Consider the following 26811-nt stretch of genomic DNA (forward strand, 5'->3'; position numbering starts at 1 on the left):
TGTACATCTCAATATTTGCTGTAGTAACAAGATATGATTACACAAATATTTACAGCTTGCGTCAGAATTGCTCACCGTGTCATGGTGAGAGTTCAGAACCCACGATGTGTAACACGATCGAAAATGGGGAAAATGAACACCAGGAATAGAAATATTTCTCCCAGTAAACTGGAACCTGACGGCTTTCATCGCAGAACAATGATAAATCATGCATATGTTTCATTATCGCGTCCATGTAAATATTATTACCCAAAGCTACTTTTAAGATGCCATTTTACTAATCCTTAAATACACTTGAACATTTTCTCATATTGTGCTCAAATCAATGGTGATATGTTTGTATATTTGTGTATTTCCTTTGAAACTTGAGCTGAACATGAACTCACGATTGTCTGTCAACACAAATGTAAACGATCTTGGAGCCTGGATGTTTAGTTCTTGGAATTTTACAAATTTCTCTTTGTTGCTTTCCCAGCGGTAGATCTGGGTGAAGGAGTAGTCGCTCCCGAGAATGGCATACTGCCAGTTGTTTACTCGGAGAGGTTGAAACACCATGGCACCACGGGATGGAAAGGTCTGTTTCACCACAAACCTGGAGTTCTCCCATTTCATCATTTTGGAGTCACCTATGAACCTGGTCAGGCAAATGTAGAGATCATCATTGACAACAAAATGTTTCACTGCGTACACATCCTCCATGTCTGGGATATCGGTGCGCCACACAAACTCCTTCTGGCTTTTACTCCACTGGAAGATGACAGGACGTTGGGAGCTACTTGACAAGATTAAGTGTGGCTTATTAGATATTTCAAGGTACTCCACGTCTGTGTCTCTGAACCAAGAATGCAGACTCTGATGGGAGTAGAATCCATTTCCATTCCATTTGTATACAGTAGTTGACCCAGCCTTTGATGTGTCTGCAATAACAAAGTACCATTCTCCTTCTATTTCAAATGTCTCAATGTCATTGGGTTTTCTGATTTTAAAGTTGTCTACGTCTTGCATCTTTATGAACTTGTTGGAAAAACTATCCCTTTTGTAGATATGGGAGCCACCAAACAGCTGGGCCACAATGACAAACAGCTGAGCATCAATGATCAGTGGTTTGCAGAACACAGTCGAGCTGCCTACACCAAGAGAAAGAATGTTAGTTATGGAAGTTCAGAGAAAACAGAATCTAACGCCGTTATCATGATTAGAGCCTTTACTGCTCCAAAGTTGGAATAAGGGCACTGGAATAGGGGGCAAACAATTTAATAATTATATTAACAACAAATTGCGTGCATATAAGGTGTTTTAATGCAGTAAAATTTCCCAAGAGCGTTAAAGACAAAGTTTGGCACCAAATCACATTAAGAGATATTAGACGGGTGACCAAAATTTTGGTCAAAGAGTATCTTAAAGGAGAGCTGACAGGTAGAGAAGCAGAGAGGTTTATAGAGGAAATTTCAGAATTTAGGGCACAGCCTCTAACAGTGGAGCGATCAGTGATGGGCAAGAGGCCAGACTTGGAGGAGTGCAGAGGTCTCAGACTGTCAGGCCTAAAACTGGACCTGTTGCAACAACAACAACTTGTTACCAGGTACCAAGTAAACTGCCTTTAACATAATAAAACATCACAAGGTACTTCACAGGAGCGCTATAATGCAAATTTGAGCCACATAAGCAGATATTAGGACAGATAACCAGAAGCTGGGTAAAAGAGGTAGGTTTTAAGGGGCGTCGTCACAGAATCACAGAATTGTTACAGCACAGAAGGAGGCCATTCGACCCACTGTGTCTGCACCTGCTCTCCGAATGAGCAATTCACTTAGCGCCATTCTCCCGCCTTCTCCCCATAACCCTGTACATTCATCCTTTTCAGGTAACTATCTAATTCCCTTTTGAATACCTTGATTGAACCTGCCTCCACCACACTCTCTGGCAGTGCATTCCAGATCCTAACCACTCATGGCGTGAAAAAGTTTTTCCTCATGTCACCATTGCTTCTTTTGCCAATTAACTTAAAGCTGTGCCCTCTCATTCTTGATCCTTCCATGGGTAGGAACAGTTCCTCCCTATCTACTCTATGCAAACCCCTCATGATTTTGAATACCTCTATCAAATCACCTCTCAACCTTTTCCAAGGAAAACAGTCCCAGTTTCTCTAAACTATCTTCGTAAATGAAGTCCCTCGACCCTGGAACCATTCTTGTGAATCTGTTCTGCACTCTCACCAATGCCTTCACATCTTTCCTTAAATGCAGTGCCCAGAACTGGACGCAATTCTCCAGCTGAGGCCGAACTAGTGTCTTATACAAGTTCAACATAACCTCCTCGCTTTTGTACTCTAAGCCCCTATTAGTAAAGCCTTGGATACTTTCTGCTTTATTGACTGCTCTCTCAACCTGTCCTACCACCTTCAATAACGTATGCACATACACACCCAGGTCCCTCTGTTCCTGTGCCCCCTTTAGAATTGTACCCTTTAATTTATATTGTCTATCCATGTTCTTCCTACCAAAATGAATCATTTCACATTTCTCCGCATTGAACCTCATCTGCCACTTGTCCCCTCCACTAGCTTGTCTATATCCTTTTGAAGTTCTATACTATCCTCCTCACATTTCACAATGCTTCCAAATTTTGCATCATCTGCGAATTTTGAAATTGTGCTCTGTATACCAAGGTCTAAGTCTTAAAGGAGGAAAGAGAGGCAGAGAGATTTAAGAAGGGAATTCCAGAGCTTAGGACTCAGGCAGCTGAAGCTGGAATAATTAAAATTGAGGATGCTCAAGAGGCCAGAATTAGAGGAGTGCAGGTATCTCAGAGGGCATATGGGGCTGGAGAAGATTACAGAGATTAGGAGGGACGAGATCATAAAAGGATTTGAAAACAAAGATGAGAATTTTAAAATCAAGGCATTGCTTAACCAGGAGCCAATGTAGGTCAGTGAACACAGGGGTCATGGGTGAACGGGATTTGGTGCGAGTAAGGACGCGGGCAGCAGAGTTTAATCTTGGCTTTGTACATGAATCACAGAAAGTTAATATGCAAGTACAGCAAACATTTGGAAGGGCAAATGGTATGCTTGCTTTTGTTACAAAGGGATTGGAGTACAACAGTAAAGAAATCGTACTAAAATTATACAGGGCATTGGTGAGGCCACACCTGGAGTCTTGTGTGCATATTTGGTCTCCTTATCGCAGAATCACAAATATACCTACAAAACTTCCAACTGGCATTAAAAAATGGCTCATAACCCTATGCCTTCAATTTAGTGCCAACTAAGGGGCCACAATCATCAGTGCTTATGCTCCCATACTCAATTCTACTGATGAAACCAAAGAGCTCTTTTATGCAGATCTGGATTCTGTATTGGTAGCTGTCCCAAAACAAGACAAATGATTCTACTGGGAGATTTTAATACTAGAGTTGGGTGCAACTACACCATCTGGAAAAGAGGAGTGGTGAATTCAAATGCCAAAGGTCTTCTCCTCCTCACCAAGTGCACTGAACATGGGCTCACCATCACAAACACACTCTTTGGTCAGAAAGATAATGTAAGACAATGTGGAAACATCTCAGATCCAAGCATTGGAACCTCCTGGACTACGTCATTGTCCAAGCCCGGGATAAGAAGGATGTGCACATCACCCGAGCCATGCAAGGTGCAAACAACTGCTGGACAGACCACAGACTTGTATGCTCCACCATGAACATACGCCTGGCACCCAAACGTTGAAGATCCTCAAAGAAATCCAGGAGAAGATTTAACATCCATATTCTCCAGGATATAAAAACAAGAGGACAATTCCAGTTTCAACTTTCTTCCTGTCTTTCTCTCACAGGTTTCAATGATGCCAGTGTGGAAGGCGATCCAAGAGACATGCACCCAGACCATTGGGTTTGAATCTCACAGGCACCAAAGCTGGTTCAATGAGAATGATAAAGAAATATGCAAAATTCTCGATCAAGTTTTCATTATGTTTCAAAATCACCCTACATCACAGCAGAAACAAATCTGAAGCTCAGATGATACGTGTCATCCAGAATAAGTAGTGGTTAGAGAAGGCCAATGAAATCCAACATTATGCAGACCTGTATGACATGCAAAGCTTTTTCCAAGCCACAAAGACTATTTGTGGATCAAAAACAAATGGTCCATCACCACCGCCCCCCCCCCCCCCACCCCCCCGCAAGCTGAAGACGGCCTTACTCTTCTCAAAGATAATGCAGCTCTCCGAGAGCGTTGGAAGGAGTCAACAGTATCAGACAAAACCATCAAAACAATCCCTCAACAGCCTGAGTGATCATGTTTGGGTATGCTGCCAACACTTGCTGAGATACAAAAGACTATCCAACAGATGAAGAACAACCAGGCGTGTGGTCCGGACAAAATTCCTGCAGCGATCTATAAAGCAGGTGGTGATGAATTCTTGCTCAAACTCTCAGACCTTTTTACAAAAATCTTGGAAAAAGAAGTACTACCTCCCAACTTTCACAATGCCATCACTGTCTCACTTTTCAAGAAGAGTGATCATTCATCTCAGTCACCTCTACCACCTAGAAGGACAAGGCCGGCAGATGCATGGGAACACCACCATTTGCAATTTCTCCTCCAAGCCACAACACCATCCTGACTTAGAACTATATTGCTGTTCCTTCACTGTCGCTGGGTCAAAATCCTGGAACTCCCTTCCTAACAGCACTGTGGGTGTACCTACACCACATGGACTGGAGTGGTTCAAGAAGCCGGCTCACCACCACCTTCTCAAGGGCAATTAGGGATGGACAATAAATGCTGGCCTAGCCAGCGATGTCCACGTCCACGAACGAATAAAGAAACATCTATTTGTGGGAACTATAGAGGCATATCCCTTCTGTCCACAGTGAGGAAGATTCTCATATGAATCCTCCTGAACCACCTCCTCCTAGAGGTATTCAAAATCATGAGGGGTCTGGACAGAGTAGGTAGAGAGAAATTGTTCCCACTTGTGAAAGGATCGAGAATGAGAGGGCACAGATTTAAAGTATTTGGTAAGAGAAGCAAAAGTGAGATGAGTAATAACATTTTCACACAGAGAGTGGTTAAGGTCTGGAATGTGCTGCCTGAGAACATGGTGGAGGCAGGTTCAATTGAAGCATTCAAAAGGGAATTAGACAGTTATATGAAAAGGAAGAATGTACAGAATTACGGAGAGAAGGCAGGGGAATGGAACTGAGGGAGTTGCTCTTTCAGATATTCGGTGCGGACATGATATAACAATTCTGTGATTCTGTTTGTCAGCAAAGACAGACTTCCAGAGACACAATGTGGTTTCTGGCCATCCAGAGGAACCACGTCTATGATCTTTGTCACTCGACAATTCCAAGAAAAGGGCCTCGAACAATGCAAAGAGCTCTACATGGCCTTTTATTGATCTGTCAAAGGCCTTTGATTCCATCAACCACAAAGCTCTTTGGAAAATCCTCCAGAGACTTGGATGTCCAGCAAAAAATGTTACTATCCTGCGACGCTCGCATGAGAGCAACCGTCCTTTGCAATGGATTGGAGACCAAGCCCTTTCGTATCCAAACAGGCTGAGTGATTGCGCCTACTCTCTCACTATTTACTTCAGTCTGGTCATGGAACTCATTCATCACCAACTTCCACTTGGGGTCATGTTTGAGTTTCGACTCAATGGGCAGCTTTTCAACCTGAACAAGCTGAGACTAAAGTGACTCTCCAGCACATCCACGACTTACAATATGCCGCATCTGTGCAATTGTGGCCCCCACTGCAAGTGATGTTCAGACCACCCTCAAACTCTTCAACTCCGCGTACAAAAGGGTTGATTGCTCACTCAACATCAGCAAGACCAAAATCCTTCACCGGCCCTCCCCTGGACAAAAGCCTGTATCTCAAGCTATTGTTTTTGTTGGGGAGACTTTAGAAGTCGTTGATCATTTGTCAAAGTACTTTCTCAAAAGATCATCATTGAAGTGGAGATGCAGCACAGAATCAGCTGTGCCAGCACAGCCTTGCAAAATTTGCATAACCTTGTCTTCGACAACAGAGATCCCCATAAGAGGACAAAGGCTTTAGTCTACAACACTGTTGTTGTGGCAGTGAGATTTGGGTCACCTACCAAAGACAGCTCCACTCATTGGAGGATTTCCACCAGCAGTGTCTCTGCAGGATATTCAAAGTCACTTGGGAAGACAAACAAACAAACTCCAGCATCCTCACCGAAGCCAATTCCTCCAGCATCGCAACTATGATAATGCAAAATCAGCTCTGCTGATCAGGACATTGCATCCACATGCCAAATAATCAGCTTCCGAAGCAGATTCTCTTTTCACAACTTAAGGATGGCACTCAAGGAGGACAGAGAAAACATTTTAGGGACTCTCTGAAGGCCTCACTGAAAAGGGGACAATTTGACATTGGTGCATGGGAGGAACTTGCCGCTAATCGGGCGATGTGGCGATGTTCAAAAACAGACCGCATAAACTCTGCTGCAGAGAAGCATCCGAAGCGGAAGGAGAGAGCGCAGGACTCTGGCTTGAAAAACCCCCTCCCTCAGGGAACACGTCCTCTTTGCGCAAAGACCTGTGGCATCACCTGAGGACACACAAATCATGAACTCTGGCAGACGTCATTCTCATTTTGAGGGACTGACAACCATGACAACTTAAAGAAGGACATACTTGCCCTAGAGGAGTGCAACGAGGTTTCACTGGACTGGTTCCGAGGAGGAGGGGATTATCCAATGAGGAGAGATTGAGTAGGCCTATATTCCTGGAATTTAGATGAATGAGAGGTGATCTAATTGAAACATATAAAATTCTTAAGGGACTTAACAGGGTAGATGCTGAGAAAATGTTTCCCCTGGCTGGGGAATCTAGAACACAGGGTCACAGTCTCAGAATCAGGGTTCGACCATTTGGGACTGAGATGAGGAGAAATTTCTTAACTCAAGAGGGTTGTGAATCTTTGCAATTCTCTATCCCATACAGCTGTGGATGCTGAGTCAGAGCATATTCAAGATAGAGGTCGATAGATTTTTGGGAATCAAGGGATATGGGGATAGGGCAGGAAGGTACAGTTAACGAAGAACAGCCATGATCTTATTGAATGACGGAGCAAGCTCCAAGGGCAAAATGGTCCACTATTTCTCATGTTGTGGATGACCTCAAGTTTACAGAGGGTAGAATGTGGAGGGCCAGACAGGAGTGCTTTGGGATAGTCAAGCTTAGAAATAACATGGGGATTTCAGCAGCAGATGAGCTGAGGCAGGGGCGGAGTCAGACGACATTATAGAGATGGAAATAGCAGTCATTGTGATGGCACGGATATGCAATCGGATGCTCATCCCGGAGTCAAATGTGACACCAAGATTGTGAACAGTCTGGTTCAGCCTCAGACTATTGTCAGGGAGAGGGATGGAGTGAGTTGCTAGGGAATGCAGTTTGTAGCAGGGATTGAAGACAATGGCAACAGTGGAGATGTCAAGAGAGATGGCGGTGAGATAGAGCTGGGTGACATCAGCATACATGCGAAAATTGACGCTGTGTTTTCAGATGATGTCGCTGAAGGGCAGCATGTAGATGAGAAATAGGAGGGGACAAAGGATGGATCTTTGTGGGACACCAGAGGTAACAGTGTGGGAGTGGGAAGAGAAACCATTGCAGGTAATTCTATGGCTATGATTAGATAGATAAGAATGGAACCAGTTGAGTGCAGTCCCACCCAGCTGGACAACACTGGAGTGGCATTAAAGGAGAATGGTGTGGTCAACTATATCAAAGGCTGTGGACAGGTCAAGAAGGATGAGGAATATAGTTTAACTTTGTCACAGTTGCACAGGATGTCATCTGTGACTTTGATAAGAGCCGGGCAGTGGCGGAAACCTGATTAGCAGGATTCAAACATGGAGTTCCTGGAAAGATGGGCACGGATTTGGGAGGCAATAACATGTTGAAGGATGATGGGGTCAAGGGTTGTTTTTATGAGGAGAGGGGCAATGATGGCAGATTTGAAGGAGAGATGGACAATACCTGAAGACAGAGAACCATTAACAATGTTAATTAACATGGGAACCAGCAAGGGAAGTTGGGTGGTCAGCAGTTTAGTGGGAATAGAGTCGAGGCAGGTCGGACAGGTCATTTCAATTTCAACACTGATCATTGTGGTTAGCACCGCAGCCTCACAGCTCCAGCGACCCGGGTTCGATTCTGGGTACTGCCTGTGTGGAGTTTGCAAGTTCTCCCTGTGTCTGCGTGGGTTTTCGTCGGGTGCTCCGGTTTCCTCCCACATCCAAAGACTTGCAGGTGATAGGTAAATTGGCCGTTGTAAATTGCCCCTAGTGTAGGGGGGTGATAGGGAATATGGGGTTACTGTCGGGTTAGTATAAATGGGTGGTTGTTGGTCGGCACAGACTCGGTGGGCCAAAGGGCCTGTTTCAGTGCTGTATCTCTAAATAAAAAAATAGATTTTAAAAATTGTATCAGGGAGCTGACTGTCCATACCAATAATGTTGTCATAGTTTCTGAAAACCATCTCCACGTGATCCCATTCAAAAAAGCTGCACTTCCCCACGACAGGCTGAGCGATGACAACATTGGCATCATTCATGAAAGTGAAGGCTTCAATTGAAAGGGACTGAAACTGTAAAGACTGATCAATGACAAATTCTGAAAGATTAAAAAAGAAAGGAAATGGGGTTAATGAATGTGTTGATTAGATTTCTCCATTTTAATCTTGATAAAGAGGTTTGCTGCAATCACCTGTAGTTATGCAGTCGAATTCCTTCAATGAGAGATTATTAATTTTATCGTCCTGATACTCCACCGGACTGGCGCAGTCAATCTGATCAACCGTTGCATTCGTGCTGCTTAACCATTCCACGAGCCATTTAAGTTTGCAATCACAATGAAAAGAATTCCCTCTAAGATCTCTGCAAAGAAACATAATTCCTATTGAGAAATTGTCTTCGGAGACTCACAGCTGATGAAGCGGTGACGGTGGCGTAGTGGTATTATCACTGGACTAGTAACCCAGAGACCCAGGGTATTTCTCGGGGGACATAGGTTTGAATCCCACCACAGCAGAAGGTGGAATTTGAATTTAATTAATAAATCTGGAATTAAAAGCTAGTCTAATGATGGCCATGAAACCATTGCTGATTGTTGTAAAAACCCATCTGGTTCACTAATGTCCTTTAGGGAAGGAAATCTGCTGTCCTTACCTGGTCTGGCCTACATGTGGCTCCAGACCCACAGCAATGTGGTTTACTCTTACATGCCCTCTGAAATGGCCTAGCAAGCCACTCAGTTGTACCTAACCGCTACGAAGTCAATAAAAAGGAATGAAACCGGACGGACCACACGGCATCGACCAAGGCACCAGAAACAACAACGGCAAACCCAGCCCTGTCAACCCTGAAAAGTCCTCCTTACTAACATCTGGGGGCTTGTGACAAAGTTGGGAGAGCTGTCCCACAGACTAGTCAAGCAACAGCCTGACATAGTCATACTCACGGAATCATACCTTACAGACAATGTCCCAGACATTGGGACACAGTGGCGCAGTGGTTAGCACTGCAGCCTCACAGCTCCAGTGACCCGGGTTCAATTCTGGGTACTGCCTGTGTGGAGTTTGCAAGTTCTCCCTGTGTCTGCGTGGGTTTTCTCCGGGTGCTCCGGTTTCCTCCCACAAGCCAAAAGACTTGCAGGTTGGTAGGTAAATTGGCCATTATAAATTGCCCCTAGTATAGGTAGGTGGTAGGGAAAATATAGGGACAGATGGAGATGTGGCAGGAATATGGGACTAGTGTAGAATTAGTATAAAATGGGTGGTTGATTGTCGGCACAGACTCGGTGGGCTGAAGGGCCTGTTTCAGTGCTGTATCTCTAAAACTAAAACACTGCCATCACCATCCCCGGGTATGTCCTGTCCCACCGGCAGGACAGACCCACCAGAGGTGGTGGCACAGTGGTATACAGTAGGGAGGGAGTTGCCCTGGGTGTCTTCAACATTGACTCCGGACCCCATGAAGTCTCATGGCATCAGGTCAAACATGGGCAAGGTAACCTCCTACTGATTACCACTTACCGCCCTCCCTCAGCTGATGACTCAATACTCCTCCATGTTGAACACCACTTGGAGGAAGCACTGAGGGTGGCAAGGGCACAAAATGTATGTACTCTGGGTGGGGGACTTCAATGTCCATCACTAAGAGTGGCTCGGTAGCACCACTACTGACTGAGCTGGCTGAGTCCTAAAGGACATATCTGCTAGACTGGGTCTGTGGCAGGTGGTGGGGGAAAAACATACTTGACCTCGTCCTCATCAATCTGCCTGCCACAGATGCTTCTGTCCATGACAGTATTGGTAGGAGTGACACAGTCACTTGTGGAGACGAAGTCCCGCCTTCACATTGAGAATACCGTCCATCGTGTGGTGTGGCACTATCACCGTGCTAAATGGGAGAGATTTCGAACAGATCCAGCAATGCAAAACTGGGCATCCGTGAGACGCTGTGGACCATCAGCAGCAGCAGAATTGTACTCAACCACAATCTGTAACCTCATGGCCCGGCATATCCCCCACTCTACCATTACCATCAAGCCAGGAGACCAAGCCTGGTTCAATGAAGAGTGCAGGAGGGCATGCCAGGAGCAGCACCAGGCATACCTCAAAATGAGGTGTCAACCTGGTGAAGCTACAACACAGGACTATCTGCGTGCCAAACTGAGTAAGCAGCATGCGATAGACAGAGCTAAGTGATCCCATAACCAATGGATCAGATCTAAGCTCTGCAGTCCTGCCACATCCAGCCGTGAATGGTGGTGGACAATTAAACAACTAACTGGAGGCGGTGGCTCCACAAATACCCCCATCCTCAATGATGGGGGAGCCCAGCACATCAGTGCGAAAGATAAGGCTGAGGCATTTGCAACAATCTTCAGCCAGAAGTGCTGAGTTGATGATCCATCTCGGCCTCCTCCTGAAGTCCCCAGCATCACAGATGCCAGACTTCAGCCAATTCGATTCACTCCGCATGATATCAAGAAACGACTGAAGGCACTGGATACAGCAAAAGCTGTGGGCCCTGACAATATTCCGGCAATAGTACTGAAGACCTGTGCTCCAGAACTTGCAGCGCCCCTAGCCAAGCTGTTCCGGTACAGCTACAACACTGGCATCTACCCTGCAATGTGGAAAATTGCCCAGGTATGTCCTGTACACAAAAGCAGGACAAATCCAACCCGGCCAATTACCGCCCAATCAGCCTACTCTCAATCATCAGTAAAGTGATGGAAGGTGTCATCAACAGTGCCATCAAGCGGCACTTGCTTAGCAATAACCTGCTCAGTGACGCTCAGTTTGGGTTCCGCCAGGGCCACTCAGCTCCTGACCTCATTACAGCCTTGGCCCAAACATGGACAAAAGAGCTGAACTCAAGAGGTGAGGTGAGAGTGACTGCCCTTGACATCAAGGCAGCATTTGACCAAGTATGGCATCAAGGAGCCCTAGCAAAACTGAGGTCAATGGGAATCAGGGGGAAAACCCTCCGCTGGCTGGAGTCATACCTAGCACAAAGGAAGATAGTTGTGGCTGTTGGAGGTCAATAATCTGAGCTCCAGGACATCACTGCAGGAGTTCCTCAGGGTAGTGTCCTCGGCCCAACCATCTTCAGCTGCTTCATCAATGACCTTCCTTCAATCATAAGGTCAGAAGTGGGGGTGTTCGCTGATGATTGCATAATGTTCAGCACCATTCGTGACTCCTCAGATACTGAAGCAGTTCGTGTAGAAATGCAGCAAGACCTGGACAATATCCAGGCTTGGGCTGATAAGTGGCAAATAACATTCACGCCACGCAAGTGCCAGACAATGACCATCTCCAACAAGAGAGAATCTTGACATTCAACGGCATTACCATCGCTGAATCCCCCACTATCAACATCCTAGGGGCTACCATTGACCAGAAACTGAACTGGAGTAGCCATATAAATACCATGGCTACAAGAGCAGGTAGAGGCTAGGAATCCTGAGGCGAGTAACTCATCTCCTGACTCCCCAAACCTGTCCACCATCTACAAGGCACAAGTCAGGAGCGTGATGGAATACTCTCCACTTGCCTGGATGGGTGCAGCTCCAACAACACTCAAGAAGCTCGACACCATCCAGAACAAAGCAGCCCGCTTGATTGGCACCCCATCCACAAACATTCACTCCTTCCACCACCGACGCACATTGACAGCAGTGTGTACCATCTACAAGATGCACTGCAGCAATGCACCAAGGCTCCTTAGACAGCACCTTCCAAACCCGCGATCTCTACCAACTAGAAGGACAAGGGCAGCAAATACATGGGAAAGCCACCACCTGCAAGTTCCCCTCCAAGTCACATACCATCCTGACTTGGAACTATATCGCCGTTCCTTCACTGTCGCTGGGTCAAAATCCTGGAACTCCCTTCCTAACAGCTCTGTGGGTGTACCTACCCCAAATGGACTGCAGCGGTTCAAGAAGGCAGCTCACCACCACCTTCTCAAGGGCAATTAGGGATGAGCAATAAATGCTGGCTTGGCCAGTGATGCCCACATCCCATGAATGAATTTTTTAAAAAACTTAAACGCTCAGAGCTGCAGTATCTTTGCATTCCAAAATTTTCAATAAACTTAAAGTACTTTTCAAAACTTTTTGACTACTAAACTTGCTACACCTATTAAAAATATTGGAAAGTCAAAAAAGCAATTCCAAAGTATCTTTTTCATGTCTTGTTGCATCTAATGAACAAACAGGGGCTGTTTTGCTGTTTTCTGTTAGCCAAACCTGATTCTGCTGTGAGAATATTAAATACAAAGATGCATTTTTAGACATTTCAGGAATGAATTCTTTTTCTTTGGCAATGTATTAAACAGACATCAAAAAAGAACTATTTCTTCTTTTTTGAATTTAAATGAGCAGTCGTAATAATTAAGTTTTAGTGAACCAGTTCACATCACGGTGTTTCTTTTCATTGTTAGAGAATATGGCACAATTGCTATTAGTAAGAAATATTCAGTGGGAAAAACAGGTAAATGTCATATAAATTTATGTGTACGAATTAAAATACTTGATGAATCTTTGTGCTCATTGTGCATTCTATTTCCATCCAGTATCAAGAATAACTGAGCTGATCTCACTAAGTGGACCTACGATCTGAAGACTGAGAAGGCATTTATCTCATTCCTCTGAGCTGGGTTTGAACCCAAGTCCCAAAAGTGACAAGACAGTGAACCAACCCCCTGCTCATATAGTCCCCTCACCAACCCCCCACAAAAAAACATATATTTAAGTGGAACCATATTAATAAATGTTACACGTCCTTATATACTATAATTGGCACAAAGTTCCTGGCAAATCAGACACACAAATATCAACCTCCAGCCAGTGAAAGTTGCCTGGAAAAAGAACTTACAGAACAACTGATGCAACTGTAGTTAAATGCACTTACATCTATGTTGTTAGTGCCTCTGATTAAATTCACGCAGACACTAAAACTACTTGGCTAATGCCTAGCAGTCTAGAGTGTGGGAGGAAGTCTCACAAAGACATTCTCAAAATAAAATATCATCGGAAAAATTAAATGACTAAACTGCACATAGGTCATGAAGAAAGGCTTACTCAACAGAAATTAATTGACTGAAGTGTAACACTAAAATAGCATGCAGTTATTTATATTGTCACACTTGCAGTTGAAGCAAAGCTGTCACAGTGAAATGTGAGAAATACCTGAGTGAATCTGACTCAACTTTGTCAATTCTTGTCCAAATTTTCCAAAATGACTTTTGGTGAGATTAAGCCCAGATAAACAGCATATGTAAGGAGCTCTATCAATTTATTATTTAAATTCAAAATCATAGGCTGCACAATTAACTAGAGACTACCCTGCAGCTTTAAAAAAAATACTGCCTGTGTCAGGTCCAGGAGCTGAGAATAGTGGCTGCGCAATCCCGCTGGGTATGACCTAGTGGGAATACAATAGGTGTCAATAATAATCATCCAGCAGGTTCAGTGCTAAGTGCACCAAGTAACCTGCTGACTCAACTTGAAAGAATGCAGTGGGATCCAAAACAGACAGCTTACATCCAGCCAGCCATCCATTGATCTCTGCTCCGCTACAGAGGATACGGAAAAGGAAATCCCAGTAGAGCCAGGCACAATTAGTACTGAAACTGATGCAGGCTGCTCATACCTTCCCAACTTGAGGGAGTCAACAACTATCGGCAACCCTAGTCTCCAAGAAATGCCCAGCCTGTCTCTCAGTGAGCAGATGACCACACAGTACTGACCAATGAAGTGCAAGCATGGACCAAATCAAAGCCTCTGCAGGTAAGTTTAGTTTAGTTTAGAGATACAGCACTGAAACAGGCCCTTCGGCCCACCGAGTCTGTGTCGACCATCAACCACCCATTTATTTCTAATCCTACACTAATTCCATATTCCTACCACATCCCCACCTGTCCCTATATTTCCCTACCACCTACCTATACTAGGGGCAATTTATAATGGCCAATTTACCTATCAACCTGCAAGTCTTTGGCATGTAGGAGGAAACCGGAGCGCCCGGAGGAAACCCACGCAGACACAGGGAAAACTTGCAAACTCCACACAGGCAGTACCCAGAATTGAACCCGGGTCGCTGGAGCTGTGAGGCTGCGGTGCTAACCACTGCGCCACTGTGCCGCCCAGTGTTTCCTAAACCATGAAATCTTTACTCTCAAAGCACACTCTGGGCCAGCTGAAAGAAATCAATGATGTGCCAAGGCATACTAACATGACTGCAGCTCTGCCGTTCCCAGAATATCTTCCAGTCTCTAGGAACTCATGCCTTTTGATGGTCACCACAGTCCCCATCAAAACAACCAAACTCAGGGTCCTTTGAGAAACTGGCAAGGCAGCTAAAATGGCCAGCTGAGACCTGGCCTCTTTTACTGCAAAGTAATCTAACTGGAAAAGCCCATGAGGTTTATTCCCTGTTGCCAGATGAGAGTTCATCAAATTATGAACTGACAAAAAGTGCTATCCTCGGGGCATATGAATTAGTACCCGAAGCCTATCGCCAAAAGTTTAGAACCCTCAAGAAGCAAGCTAATTAAATTTATCTGGAGTTTGAAAGACGTCAAGCTGGCTTTTGACCAGTGGCTGAGGGCTCTTAAAGTACCGCTCAGCTATGAGAATCTCAGGGAAGTAGTTCTGTTAGAGGAATTTAAACACTCTCTCCCATTCTCCATAAAGACACATGTAGAGTAGCAGCGGGTTCAGAGAGCCCGGCAATCAGCTGTTCTGGCTGATGAGTTTGCTTTAATTTATCAGTCGGTTTCCCGGGGAGAACCTTTCCCAGTCACCCCCACAAATCCGAAAAGGACAAAGGGTGGGAAGGTGATAGGAGCCCAAGCAGTCCTGGGAGAGAAAGAAAAGCAGGAGACACAGGAGGTCCACCTCTAGCCAAAAAAGAAGGTGCGGTGAGCAGGAGTAAGACCCGCAGACCTGTGTGCTTCCATTGTATTAAAGCAGGACATCTGAAAGCTGACTGCTGGAAACTAAAGAGAAAACCTGTAGGTTAATCAGGGCACACCCGCACAGTGAAGGCGGGAACGTGATGAAAAGCACAGCGGAGCAAGCTGTGGCTTTAACTGCAGTAAGAGTGAGACCCAGGAAGCTTACGGCTGCAAGTGCAGGAAAATTTCATAGGATTCCTGAGGGTTATCAAGGTTTTGTGTCTGAAGGGAAAGTAACCCCTCGAGTGGAGACTGAGCAAGACCGACAGAGTTTAAAAGTGCAGCGGCAGCGGGAAGGAGCGAGACCGGCAGAGTTTAAAAGAGCAGTGGCAACGGGAAGGAGTGAGACTGAGTGAGACCGGCAGAGTTTAAAAGTGCAGCAGCAGCGTGCCAGAGTTTTGAAAACAAACGCCAACAGTGACATCACAGGAGAGCTGCAAGGTGATTGGTTGGTGAGTCATTGCTGTTAGGGAATAGCTCTAAATAGCTGGGTATGTATCGAAGGTAAGAAAAGTTTAAAGTTTATTTCAAATATAGTAAGTAGTGTTTTTATTTTAGGGAGTTCTGTCATAATGAGGACCAGGGAAGAGGGCCCTAGAGTAACTGATATTATTGGACATTAAGATCTTCCAGAAGATTTTATTTAATTTAAAGGGTTAAGTCGTGAAAGGAGAGCTCAAAGCCATGGCGTGCTCCTCGTGCTCCATGTCGGAAGCCGGGAACAATTCCAGTGCCCGGGACCGGCATATGTGCAGGAAGTGTCTCCAGCTGCAGCTCCTGGAAGCCCGGGTTTAAGAGCTGGAGCGGCAGCTGGGGACACTGTGGAGCATCCACGATGTGAAGGGTATCGTGGATAGCACATATAGAGAGGTGGTCACACCGCAGGCTCAGACCTCACAGGCAGGAGGGGAATGGGTGACCACCAGGCAGAGCAAGAGGACTAGACAGGCAGTTCAGGAATCTCCTGTGGCTATTCCCTTGCAAAACAGGTATACTGCTTTGGATACTGTTGGGGGGAATGGCCTCTCAGGGGAAAGCAGCAACAGCCCAATTCATTGCACCACGGTTGGCTCTGCTGCACAGGGGAGGAGTAAAAAGTGTGGGAATGCAATAGTTATAGGGGATTCAATTGTAAGGGGAATAGATAGGTGTTTCTGTGGCCGCAAAAGAGACTCCGAGATGGTATGTTGCCTCCCTGGTGCCAGGGTCAAGGATGTCTCAGAGCGGTTACAGGACATTCTGAAGGGGGAGGGTGAACAGCCAATGGTCATGGTACACATTGGTACAAATGACATAGGTAAAAAAAAGGATGAGGTCCTAAAAGCAGAATATAGGAAGCTAGGAAGTAAGCTGAAAAGTAGGACCTCAAAGGTTTCAGGATTACTCCCAGTGCCACGTGTCAGGCAGAGTAGAAATAGCAGGATATATCGGATGAATACGTGGCTGAAGAGATGGTGTGAGGGGGAGGGTTTTAGATTCCTGGGGCATTGGGACCGGTTCTGGGGGAGGTGGGACCAGTACAAACTGGACCTGTAACACCTGGGCAGGAGTGGGACTGATGTCCTAGGGGGGGTATTTGCTCGAGTGGTTGGGGAGGGTTTAAACTAAAATGGCAGGGGAATGGGAACCTTTGCAAGGAGTCAGAGGAGGGGGGATCAAAGACAAGAACAAAAGACAGTAAGGGGGATAAGAAAAGTGATAGGCAGAGAAATCAAGGGCCAGAATCAAACAGGGCCACAGTGAAAAATAGTGGGAAGGGGACAAGTACTGTGAAAAAGACAAGCCTTAAAGCTTTGTGCCTTAACGCGCGGAGCATTTGCAATAAAGTGAAATAATTAATCACGCAAATAGATGTAAACGGGTATGATATAGTTGGGATTACGAAGACATGGCTGCAAGGTGACCAGGGATGGGAAATGAACATCCAGGGATATTCAGTATTTAGCAAGGGCAGACAAAAAGCAAAAGGCGGTGGAGTTGCATTGCTGGTTAAAGAGGAAATTAACGCAATAGTGAGGAAAGATATTAGCTCTGACAATGTGGAATTTGTATGGGTAGAGCTGAGAAACACTAAGGAGCAAAAAATGTTAGTGGAGGTTGTATATAGATCCCCAAACTGTAGTGGTGATGTTGAGAATGACATTAAACAGAAAATTAGAGATGCATGTGATAAAGGAGCATCTGTAATTATAGATGACTTTAATCTGCATATAGATTGGGCAAATCAAATTAGTCACAATACCATAGAGGAGGAATTCTTGGAGTGTATACGGGATGGTTTTCTGGACCAATATGTTGAGGAACCAACTAAAGAACAGGCCATCCTAGACTGGGTATTGTGTAATGAGAGAGGAAAAATTGACAATCTAGTGCTGCGAGAGCCCTTGGGGATGAATGACCATAATATGATAGAATTCTTCATCAAGAGGGAGAGTGACGTAGTTGATTCTGAGACAAGGGTCCTGAATCTTAGTAAAGGAAACTACGAAGGAATGAGGCACGAGTTGGCCATGACGGATTGGGAAACGTCACTTAAAGGGATGACACTGGATAGGCAATGGCAAACATTTAAAGAGTGCATGGATGAACTGCAACAATTGGTTATCTCTGTCTGGCGCAAAAGTAAAACGGGAAAGGTAGCCAAACCATGGCTTACAAGGGAAATTAGAAATAGCATTAGATCCAAGGAAGAAGCATATAAATTTGCCAGGAAAAACAACAGACCTGAGGATTGGGAGCAGTTTAGAATTCAGCAAAGGAGGACCAAGCGATTGATTAAGAAGGGGAAAATAGAGTACGAGAGCAAGCTTGCGGGGAACATAATAACTGACTGTAAAAGTTTCCATAGGTATGTGAAGGGACAAAGATTTGTGAAGACAAATGTAGGTCCCTTACAGTCAGAAACAGGGCAATTTCTTATGGGGAATAAAGAAATGGCTGACCAACTAAATGCATACTTTGGTTCTGTCTTCACAAAGGAGGGCACAAATATCATTACCAGAAATGTTGGGGAACACAGGGCTTAGTGAGAGAGAGGAACTGAAAGAAATCAGTATAGTAGAGAAATGGTGTTGGGGAAATTGATGGGATTGAAGGCCGATAAATCCCCAGGGCCTTATGGTATGCATCCCAGAGTAGTTAAGGAAGTGGCCCTAGAAATAGTGGATGCATTGGTGGTCATCTTCCAAGATTCTATAGACTCTGGAACAGTTCCTACAGATTGGAGGGTAGCTAATGTAACCCCACTATTTAAAAAGGGAGGTAGAGAGAAAACAGGGAATTATAGGCCAGTCAGCCTGACGTTGGTAGTGGGGAAAATTCTAGAGTCCATTATCACAGATTTTATAGCAGAGCACTTAGAGAACAGTGGTAGAATCAGGCAGAGTCAGCATGGATTTATGAAAGGGAAATCATGCTTGACAAATATACTAGAATTCTTCGAGGATGGAACTAGTAGAGTTGATGAGGGGGAGCTAGTGGATGTGGTTTATTTGGACTTTCAGAAGGTTTTCGACAAAGTCCCACATAAGAGATTAGCGTGTAAAACTAAAGCACATGGGATTGGGGGTAGTGTATTGCAATGGATAGAAAATTGGTTGGCATATAGGAAACAAAAAGTAGGGATAAATGGGTCTTTTTCCGAATGGCAGGCAGTGACTAGTGGGGTACCGCAGGGATCGGTGCTAGGACCCCAGCTATTCACAATATACATTAATGAATTAGATGAGGGAACTAAATGTAATATCTCCAAATTTGCAGATGACACAAAACTGGGTGGGAGGGTGAGTTGTGAGAAGGATGCAGAGAGGCTTCAGGGTGATTTGGACAAGTTGAGTGAGTGGGCAAATGCATGGCAGATGCAGTATAATGTGGATAAATGTGAGGTTATCCACTTTGGTAGCAAAAACAGGAAGGCAGATTATTATCTGAACGGCTATAAACTGAGAGAGGGGAATATGCAATGAGACCTGGGAGTTCTCGTACACAACTCGCTGAAGGTAAGCATGCAGGTGCAACAGGCGGTAAAAAAGGCATCTGGTATGTTGGCCTTCATAGCGAAAGGATTCGAGTACAAAAACAGGGATGTCTTGCTGCAATTATACAGGGCTTTGGTGAGGCCACACCTGGAATATTGTGTGTAGTTTTGGTTTCCTTATCTGAGGAAGGATGTTCTTGCTACAGAGGGAGTGCAGCGAAGGTTTACCAGACTGATGCCTGGGATGGCGGGATTGACGTATGAGGAGAGATTGAGTCGGTTAGAATTATATTCGCTGGAGTTCGGAAGAGGGGATCTCATAGAAACCTATAAAATTCTAACAGGACTTGACAGGGTAGGTGCAGGAAGGATGTTCCTGATGGTGGGGGAGTCCAGAACCAGGGGTCATAGTCTAAGGATACGGGGTAAACCTTTCAGGACTGAGATGAGGAGAAATTACTTCACCCAGAGAGTGGTGAGCCTGTGGAATTCGCTACCACAGAAAGCAGTTGAGGCCAAAACATTGTATGTTTTCAAGAAGGAGTTAGATATAGCTCTTGGGGCGAAAGGGATCAAAGGATATAGGGGAAAAGTGGGAATAGGTTACTGAGTTGGATGATCAGCCATGATCATACTGAATGGCGGAGCAGGCTCGAAGGGCCAAATGGTCTACTCCTGCTCCTATTTTCTATGTTTCTATGCAAGCCCATAGTAAATTCTCAGGGACACAGGAGCTACTTGATCCCTTTTACTGGGAAACGGCCTGACCTTTCCCCCAGAGAGTGCAGTGAACACCAGAATGGTGGATGGTATTGGAGGGCAGTACCTGGACACCATCAGGATTGTCTGTGGACAGGGTTGACCTGCTCCAAGGTATGATCTGGCAGGGGTGAAGGTGGTAGCCGCCCCCCAGTGGTGCAGACGGACCCCTGCAGTTTCCCTGAATGTGTAATGGATCAGGCCATGATCAAACCAGCTCCCCCACAGGAGACTGTATTGGCACTGCAGGCAGATGACCAAGTCTGTCTGTCTGTCTGAGACTTTCTTTGGAAAGTTAAGAGACCCAGGGAATGAATTAAATGGATTTTACCTAGCTGAGGCTCAGCAATCCGACCCAGTACTGCGAGAGTTAGCACAGGCTGCCCAGTCTGAAAGTGAAGCAGAGGGAGTCCCTGATAGCTACTATCTAAAGAATGAGGTACTGATGAGGAATTGGAGATCTCCTCACAGACCTGAGAGCAAGGAGTGGACAGTAGTTCACCAGTTAGTGGTGCTGCAGCGGTACTGGAGAGAAATATTATGAAGGGCCCACGAGACTACAGTGGCTGTACATGCCAGTATACAAAAGACCAAAAGACCAGTTTGACTGGCCAAAACTCCACAAAAATGTGGTGGAGTACGCAGGAGTTGCCACATGTGCCAGGTTACGGGGAAACCCCAACCTATAGTGAAACCTGCACCCCTAAGTCCTGTACCAGTGTCAGGAGGACCCTCCAGCGGAGGAGGGCTAGTGAACTGCAAGGGACCCCCACCGAGAACAAAAAGAGACAGGCAGGCACAAGACTGGCAAAAGTTTAGAAAGGAAGGGGAAAAAGCGACCAAGAGGGCAGATTAAAGGAAGTCCGGGAGGAATCCCGGATGAAAACCCCTAATCTCTGGTCAGCCAAACCCGAAAAATGTGAAAAGTTAGACACCACATCCTTCTACGTAAATGCAGACACAAGTACCCCACCAGAGTTGCTAACAACATTTACAGGAACCTGCAGAGGCAAAGAAAGACCTCTGGGGGGCACAGAAAACGTGAGGGTGATGCCTCACCTAGTCAAAATGCCACAGGAGAGTGTAGTAGAGGCTGCAAAATACCTGCAGGCAGGAGTGTCCCAGAGGACAAAGGGGAGATAAGCAAAAAATCCTCCCCCACAGTCAGAACTGAAGAGAAGCACCCGTCTCCCAAAGTCAAAAGCCTTTGCATGACCCAGCAAAGCACTGAAAGAGAGTTCAGGATAGACCCACCCACTACTGACTCTCCTGAGGAAACAAAAGTTCCAACTTAGGGCTAATTACACCTAACAATCTCAAAGATACTAGGCAGCCATGGAAATGGGCAAATTGAAAAGAATTTCCCCAAAAACCACATGTTTACTGGGATGCCAAAAACGGGGCAGTTTTAATATGTTTTAGAATTTAAGAATGAATGTTAATGAATGAGAGAGAGAGACACGTGTTTTTCCCCTGCATCTTAAATCTTCTCTCGACCCTTTTAATGAAATACACTTTTCTCAAATCACATTTCATTCCGCTGGGTGTGGAGGTGTCATGTTAGGTCCCCACCTGCCAAGAATGAAGCACATCAATTTTGTCATGAACATTGATTTTTAACTGTTGTTGGAGTGAGGAAATGACTTTATTTATTTTTTATTTATTTTTGTTTTATTTATTTAGAGATACAGCACTGAAACAGGCCCTTCGGCCCACCGAGTCTGTGCCGACCAACAACCACCCATTTATACTAACCCTACAGTAATCCCATATTCCCTATCACCTACCTACACTAGGGGCAATTTATAACGGCCAATTTACCTATCACCTGCAAGTCTTTTGGATGTGGGAGGAAACCGGAGCACCCAGAGAAAACCCACGCGGTCACAGGGAGAACTTGCAAACTCCGCACAGGCAGTACCCAGAATCGAACCCGGGTCCCTGGAGCTGTGAGGCTGTGGTGCTAACCACTGCGCCACTGTGCTGCCCTTATTATGCCTTTGTTAAGCAGATCAGCCGTGGCTGGAAAAAAACATTTATATACTAACAAACATCGAACGTGAGGAAGCACGTTCCAGGGCCTGCTCAGGAGGATACAATCCACAAGGGCCAGGACTGGTTAGACCAGCTGGTCACATGACTAACTGGCTGTTCCCCCCAGGGTTTTCTTTTGAACTGGCCACAGAGAGTTTGAACTTAGAAAGACTGTTTGCTCCCGGACTGAAAAGGTCTCTCCTGCCTGCTCCCATCTCTTTTTCACAAGCCTCTGAATCCACTGAAGACACATGAACCCCAAGAGAGAAAAGTCTCCTACAGCGAACAAGGTTTAAGAAGAATACTGGGCCCCAACGAAAAGCAAGATCTACCTGCAATCAAGGACTCTACAGTGAGCTCAAAGAACTGTAACATAAACTTTTCAGATATTGCCTCTAACTTTTCCACTTTATTTTTTTTCTTCTCTTTTCTGTCTCTATTTGCATGTGTGAATCATGTATGCATGCTAGCATGGGTGCGTCGTGTATCCAAAGGCGTTACCCGAATTAGAGTTTAAGTTGAATAAATTTCAACTTTTCTTCTTTAAACCTAAGGTTTGTGCCAGTTTCTTTGCCTTATAATTGGAAAGCAGTGAACAAGGATTTACCGAGGGGGAGCTAAAAACATGGTATGTTTAAAATTAAACCCTGTCAGGGTAAGACGAGGTGAAGGCTGAGAGGGACCCCTAGACAACTTCCTCACCGGGTCGTAACACCCGAAAACTAAAACTAACCTCAGTTGTGGGCAAACTATTGGAATCTATTCTGACAGTCAGGATAAACTGTCACTTGGAAAGGCACAGATTAATCAAGGATAACATGGATTTGTTAAGGAAAGATCTTGTTTGACCAACTTGATCGAATTTTTTGAACAATTAACAAGGAAGATTGATGAGGGTAGTGCAGTTGATGTGGTCTACATGGATTTTAGCAAGGCTTTTGACAAGGTCCCACTGGCTAAAAAAACAAAAGCCCATGGATTCCAGGGAAATGCAGCAAAGTGGATACAAAATTGGCTCAGTGGCAGGAAACAAAGGGTAACTGACCCGAAACGTTAACTCTGCTTCTCTTTCCACAGATGCTGCCAGACCTGCTGAGTGAATCCAGCATTTCTTGTTTTTGTTTCAGATTTCCAGCATCCGCAGTATTTTGCTTTTATTAACAAAGGGTAATTGTTGACATGCATTCTTGCGACTGGACAGCTGTTTCCAGTGGTGTTCCAAAGGGCTCAGTACTGGGTTCCCTGCTTCTTGTGGTATATATTAACGATTTGGACGTAAATGTGGGGGGCATGATCAACAAGTCTGCAGACGACACAAAGATTAGCCGTGTGGTAGACAGCGAGGAGGATAGCTGTAGGCTGCAGGAAGATATTGATGGTCTGGTCAGATGGGCAGAAAAGTGGCAAATGGAATTCAACCTGGAGAAGTGTGAGGTGATGCGGGGAGGTCAAACAAGGCAAAGAAATACACGATTAATGGGAAAATACTGAAAGGTGGAGAGGAAGTGAGGGACCTTGGAGTGAATGTCCACAGATCCCTGAAGGTAGCAGGACAGGTTGATAAGGTGGTTAACATCAGAAATTTAAGATAAAAAACACGTCTAACGAGACAGTGCTGTCCCTTTCCTATATTAGCCGAAGTATAGAATATAAGAGCAGAGAGGTTATTCTGGAACAGTATAAATCATTGGTTAGGCCACAACATGAGTACTGTGTGCAGTTCTGGTCACCTCATTACAGAAAGGATGTAATTGCTCTAGAGAGGGTACAGAGGAGATTTACGAGGATGTTGCCGGGACTGGAAAAATGAAACTATGAGGAAAGATTGGATAGGCTGGGGTTGTTCTCCTTGGAACAGAGAAGGCTGAGGGGAGTTTTGATTGAAAATTTTGAGGGGCCTAGTGATTGGTAGAAAGATTAGAGGGGAGATGAGGAAAAAGTTTTGACCTGGTGGGGGTCTGGAGCTCCCTGCCTGAAAGGGTAGTTGAGGCAACTCATTCAAAAGGAGTGTGGATATGCAACTCAAGTGCTGTAATCTGCAGACCCACAGACCAAATGCTGGAAAGTGGGATTAGAATGGGTGGAACAGCCGGCACAGATGTGATGGGCCAAGTGGCCTCTTTTTGTGCCGTAAACGTTCCATGATTTCTATAAAAGATGATCCAATTAAAGACAGGATTGTTTAGGAAAAAGAGATCCCACAATGAGAGCACGTCTACTGAGAGGGGAGAAATTTTCAGGAAAGTGATCAACATGTGCAGAAGTGCTGAGGTTATAAATCAGCAGCTAGAGTATATTCATGGTAGAACAGACCAGGCCAAAAGGGCAGAACGATCACAGACAAAAGGCAGGATGCAAATACTGTGGAGAACATCACACAAAGGAAAAGAAAGCATGTTCAGCATAGGGAGAGCAGTGTTCTCACTGCAAGAAGCCAAATTATTTTTCACACAAGTATTTGGCTAGAAGGAAGCACAACAAGCAGGTACAGATGGCCATTGGAGATCAGCTGCAGAGTCTGATAAATCACTATACACCAGACAACAGGTTGGTTCAGTCAGATTATAGGTGATAAATGGTTTGTGACTGTCGGAATGATGATTGCAGAGGGAGAACATCAAATCAACATAAAGTGATTGATAGACACCGGTGCGTCATGCAACATCATGACCTTCACAGACCTGTCCGAAGTAGCTTAACATAGCGATCCAAAAATGAAGCCCTCGAAAGTAAGGTTGAGGCTATATGATGGCACCATACTAGTGCTGAGAGGACAAATTACTCTGAGAGCCCAATGCAATGTCAAGATGAAGATCTGCACTTCCAGATCATAGCAAAAGCCACTCATCTCAGCCGGAGCAAGTCTAATGTTTGGACTAGTAACCCTCAATGTGCAAAAAGAGATTTGCAATGTGTCGCAGCACGCAAAATCATTGACTGCGGAACAGATCCTAGAGGAGTACAATGATGTATTTACAGGTTTAGGATGTCGTCCTGGAGAATATCATCTCGAAGTAGGTGAGAGGGTAAGACCAATTCAGCATCTGCCAAGATCCAGCTACCCTCAAGGCCAGCCTGAAAGAAGGAAGTAATCAAGAAAGCGACAACCCCTACTGAGTGGATTAGCAGCATGGTAGCCATGAAACAACCTGGAAAGCTGACAGTATGCATCAATTCAAAGGATCTAAATAAAGCTATGAAGAGATCTCACTACCTTATGCTAACCATCGAAGGAATTTTACCACAACTTGCAAAGGTAAAAATTTTCACTACCCTAGATGTGAAGCTGGATGAAAGCAGCAGCTTTCTAACTACATTCTGGACGCCGTTCAGGAGATGCAGATGGTTGCGCATGCCGTTTGGCATTTCCACGTCTCCGGAGGAGTATCAATGCAGACAGCATGAGATAGTTAGTGATCTCCCCGGAGTGAAAGCTACAGTGGATGATCTGCTAGTTTATTGATGTGGAGATACAATGGAAGAAGCCATTGCTGACCACGATCAAAATCTAGTGCAACTGCTGGACCGAGCTCACTAGATGAACCTGAAGCTTAACAAGAAAAAATTGCAATAAAAAAGGCCCCAAGTCAAGTACCTAGGTAATGTACTGACAGCAAAAGGACTTTGCCCGGATCCTGAAAAAGGTGAGAGCAGTAGCAGCGATGCTTAGACAGATGTAAAAGCAGTGCAACGATTCATTGGATTTGTCAACTATTTAGCAAAATTCTTGCCCAATTTGTCGTCGGCATGTGAACCATTATGCCAACTCACTGCCAAGGACATGCAGTGGTATGGGGGTGCAGAACATGAAACAGCATTCACTAAATTCAAGCAACTAGTGATAACAATGCCAGTGCTGAAATACAATTACATCAATGATGGAGTCACCCTGCAGTGTGACGCCAGCGAGACAGGACTCGGAGCAACCCTAATGCAGCAAGAACAACCGGTTGCATCTGCATCCAGGGCGTTTAAAGCAAACAGAATGACGCTATACTCAGATCGAGAAACAGTGCCTGCCATTGTCTCTAATTGTGAACATTTTCATCAATACCTAACTGGAAGAGACAAAGTGACAGTTGAGTCCAACCACAGGCCACTTCAAAGCATTTTCCTCAAGCTGCTATGATCTGCTCCAAAGCAGCTGCAAAGAATGCTACTCCGGTTGCAGAGATATCATCTGGATGTGACATACAAGCAAGGGAAACAGATGTACATCGCTGACATGCTGCCAAAGGCAGCACTCCCTTACAAGAAAATAGAGGATGCTACGACAGAGTGTGAAATCTTCCAGGTCCAACGTGAAGCTGCAGCTCGACATACTCTGGAAGTCATCAACCCAGCAGAGACATTGGGCTGGTTTTTAAGAGCCCGCTGCCAATCACGGGATAGGAAATTGAAGGCACAGGATTTCCAGCCACCATGCCAAAGATTGCAGCGGGCTCAGAAAATTGAAGGTAAGTTCATTTAAATTTATGCATGTTGGACCCTCCCAGCATCAGCCTTCATGGCAAACCGCTGCCG

The 26811-nt window shown here is 45.2% G+C and overlaps 1 protein-coding gene across 1 annotated transcript in view; it reads right to left on the reverse strand.

The window, feature by feature from the left end:
• Positions 1-306: 306 nt before the first annotated feature.
• The window catches only part of LOC137369519 (leucine-rich glioma-inactivated protein 1-like), an 82638-nt gene continuing 56133 nt past the window's right edge, over positions 307-26811 (reverse strand). Inside the window, exons 6-8 of the mRNA XM_068030779.1 lie at positions 8752-8921; positions 8494-8658; positions 307-1127 (exon numbers count right to left, since the gene is read on the reverse strand). Of these exons, the coding sequence (XP_067886880.1) occupies positions 307-1127; positions 8494-8658; positions 8752-8921 (1156 nt within the window). The remainder of the gene's footprint in view (positions 1128-8493; positions 8659-8751; positions 8922-26811) is intronic.

The sequence above is a fragment of the Heterodontus francisci genome, chromosome 5 (genome assembly GCF_036365525.1).
Source record: "Heterodontus francisci isolate sHetFra1 chromosome 5, sHetFra1.hap1, whole genome shotgun sequence".
NCBI classification, from domain to species: Eukaryota; Metazoa; Chordata; class Chondrichthyes; order Heterodontiformes; family Heterodontidae; genus Heterodontus; species Heterodontus francisci.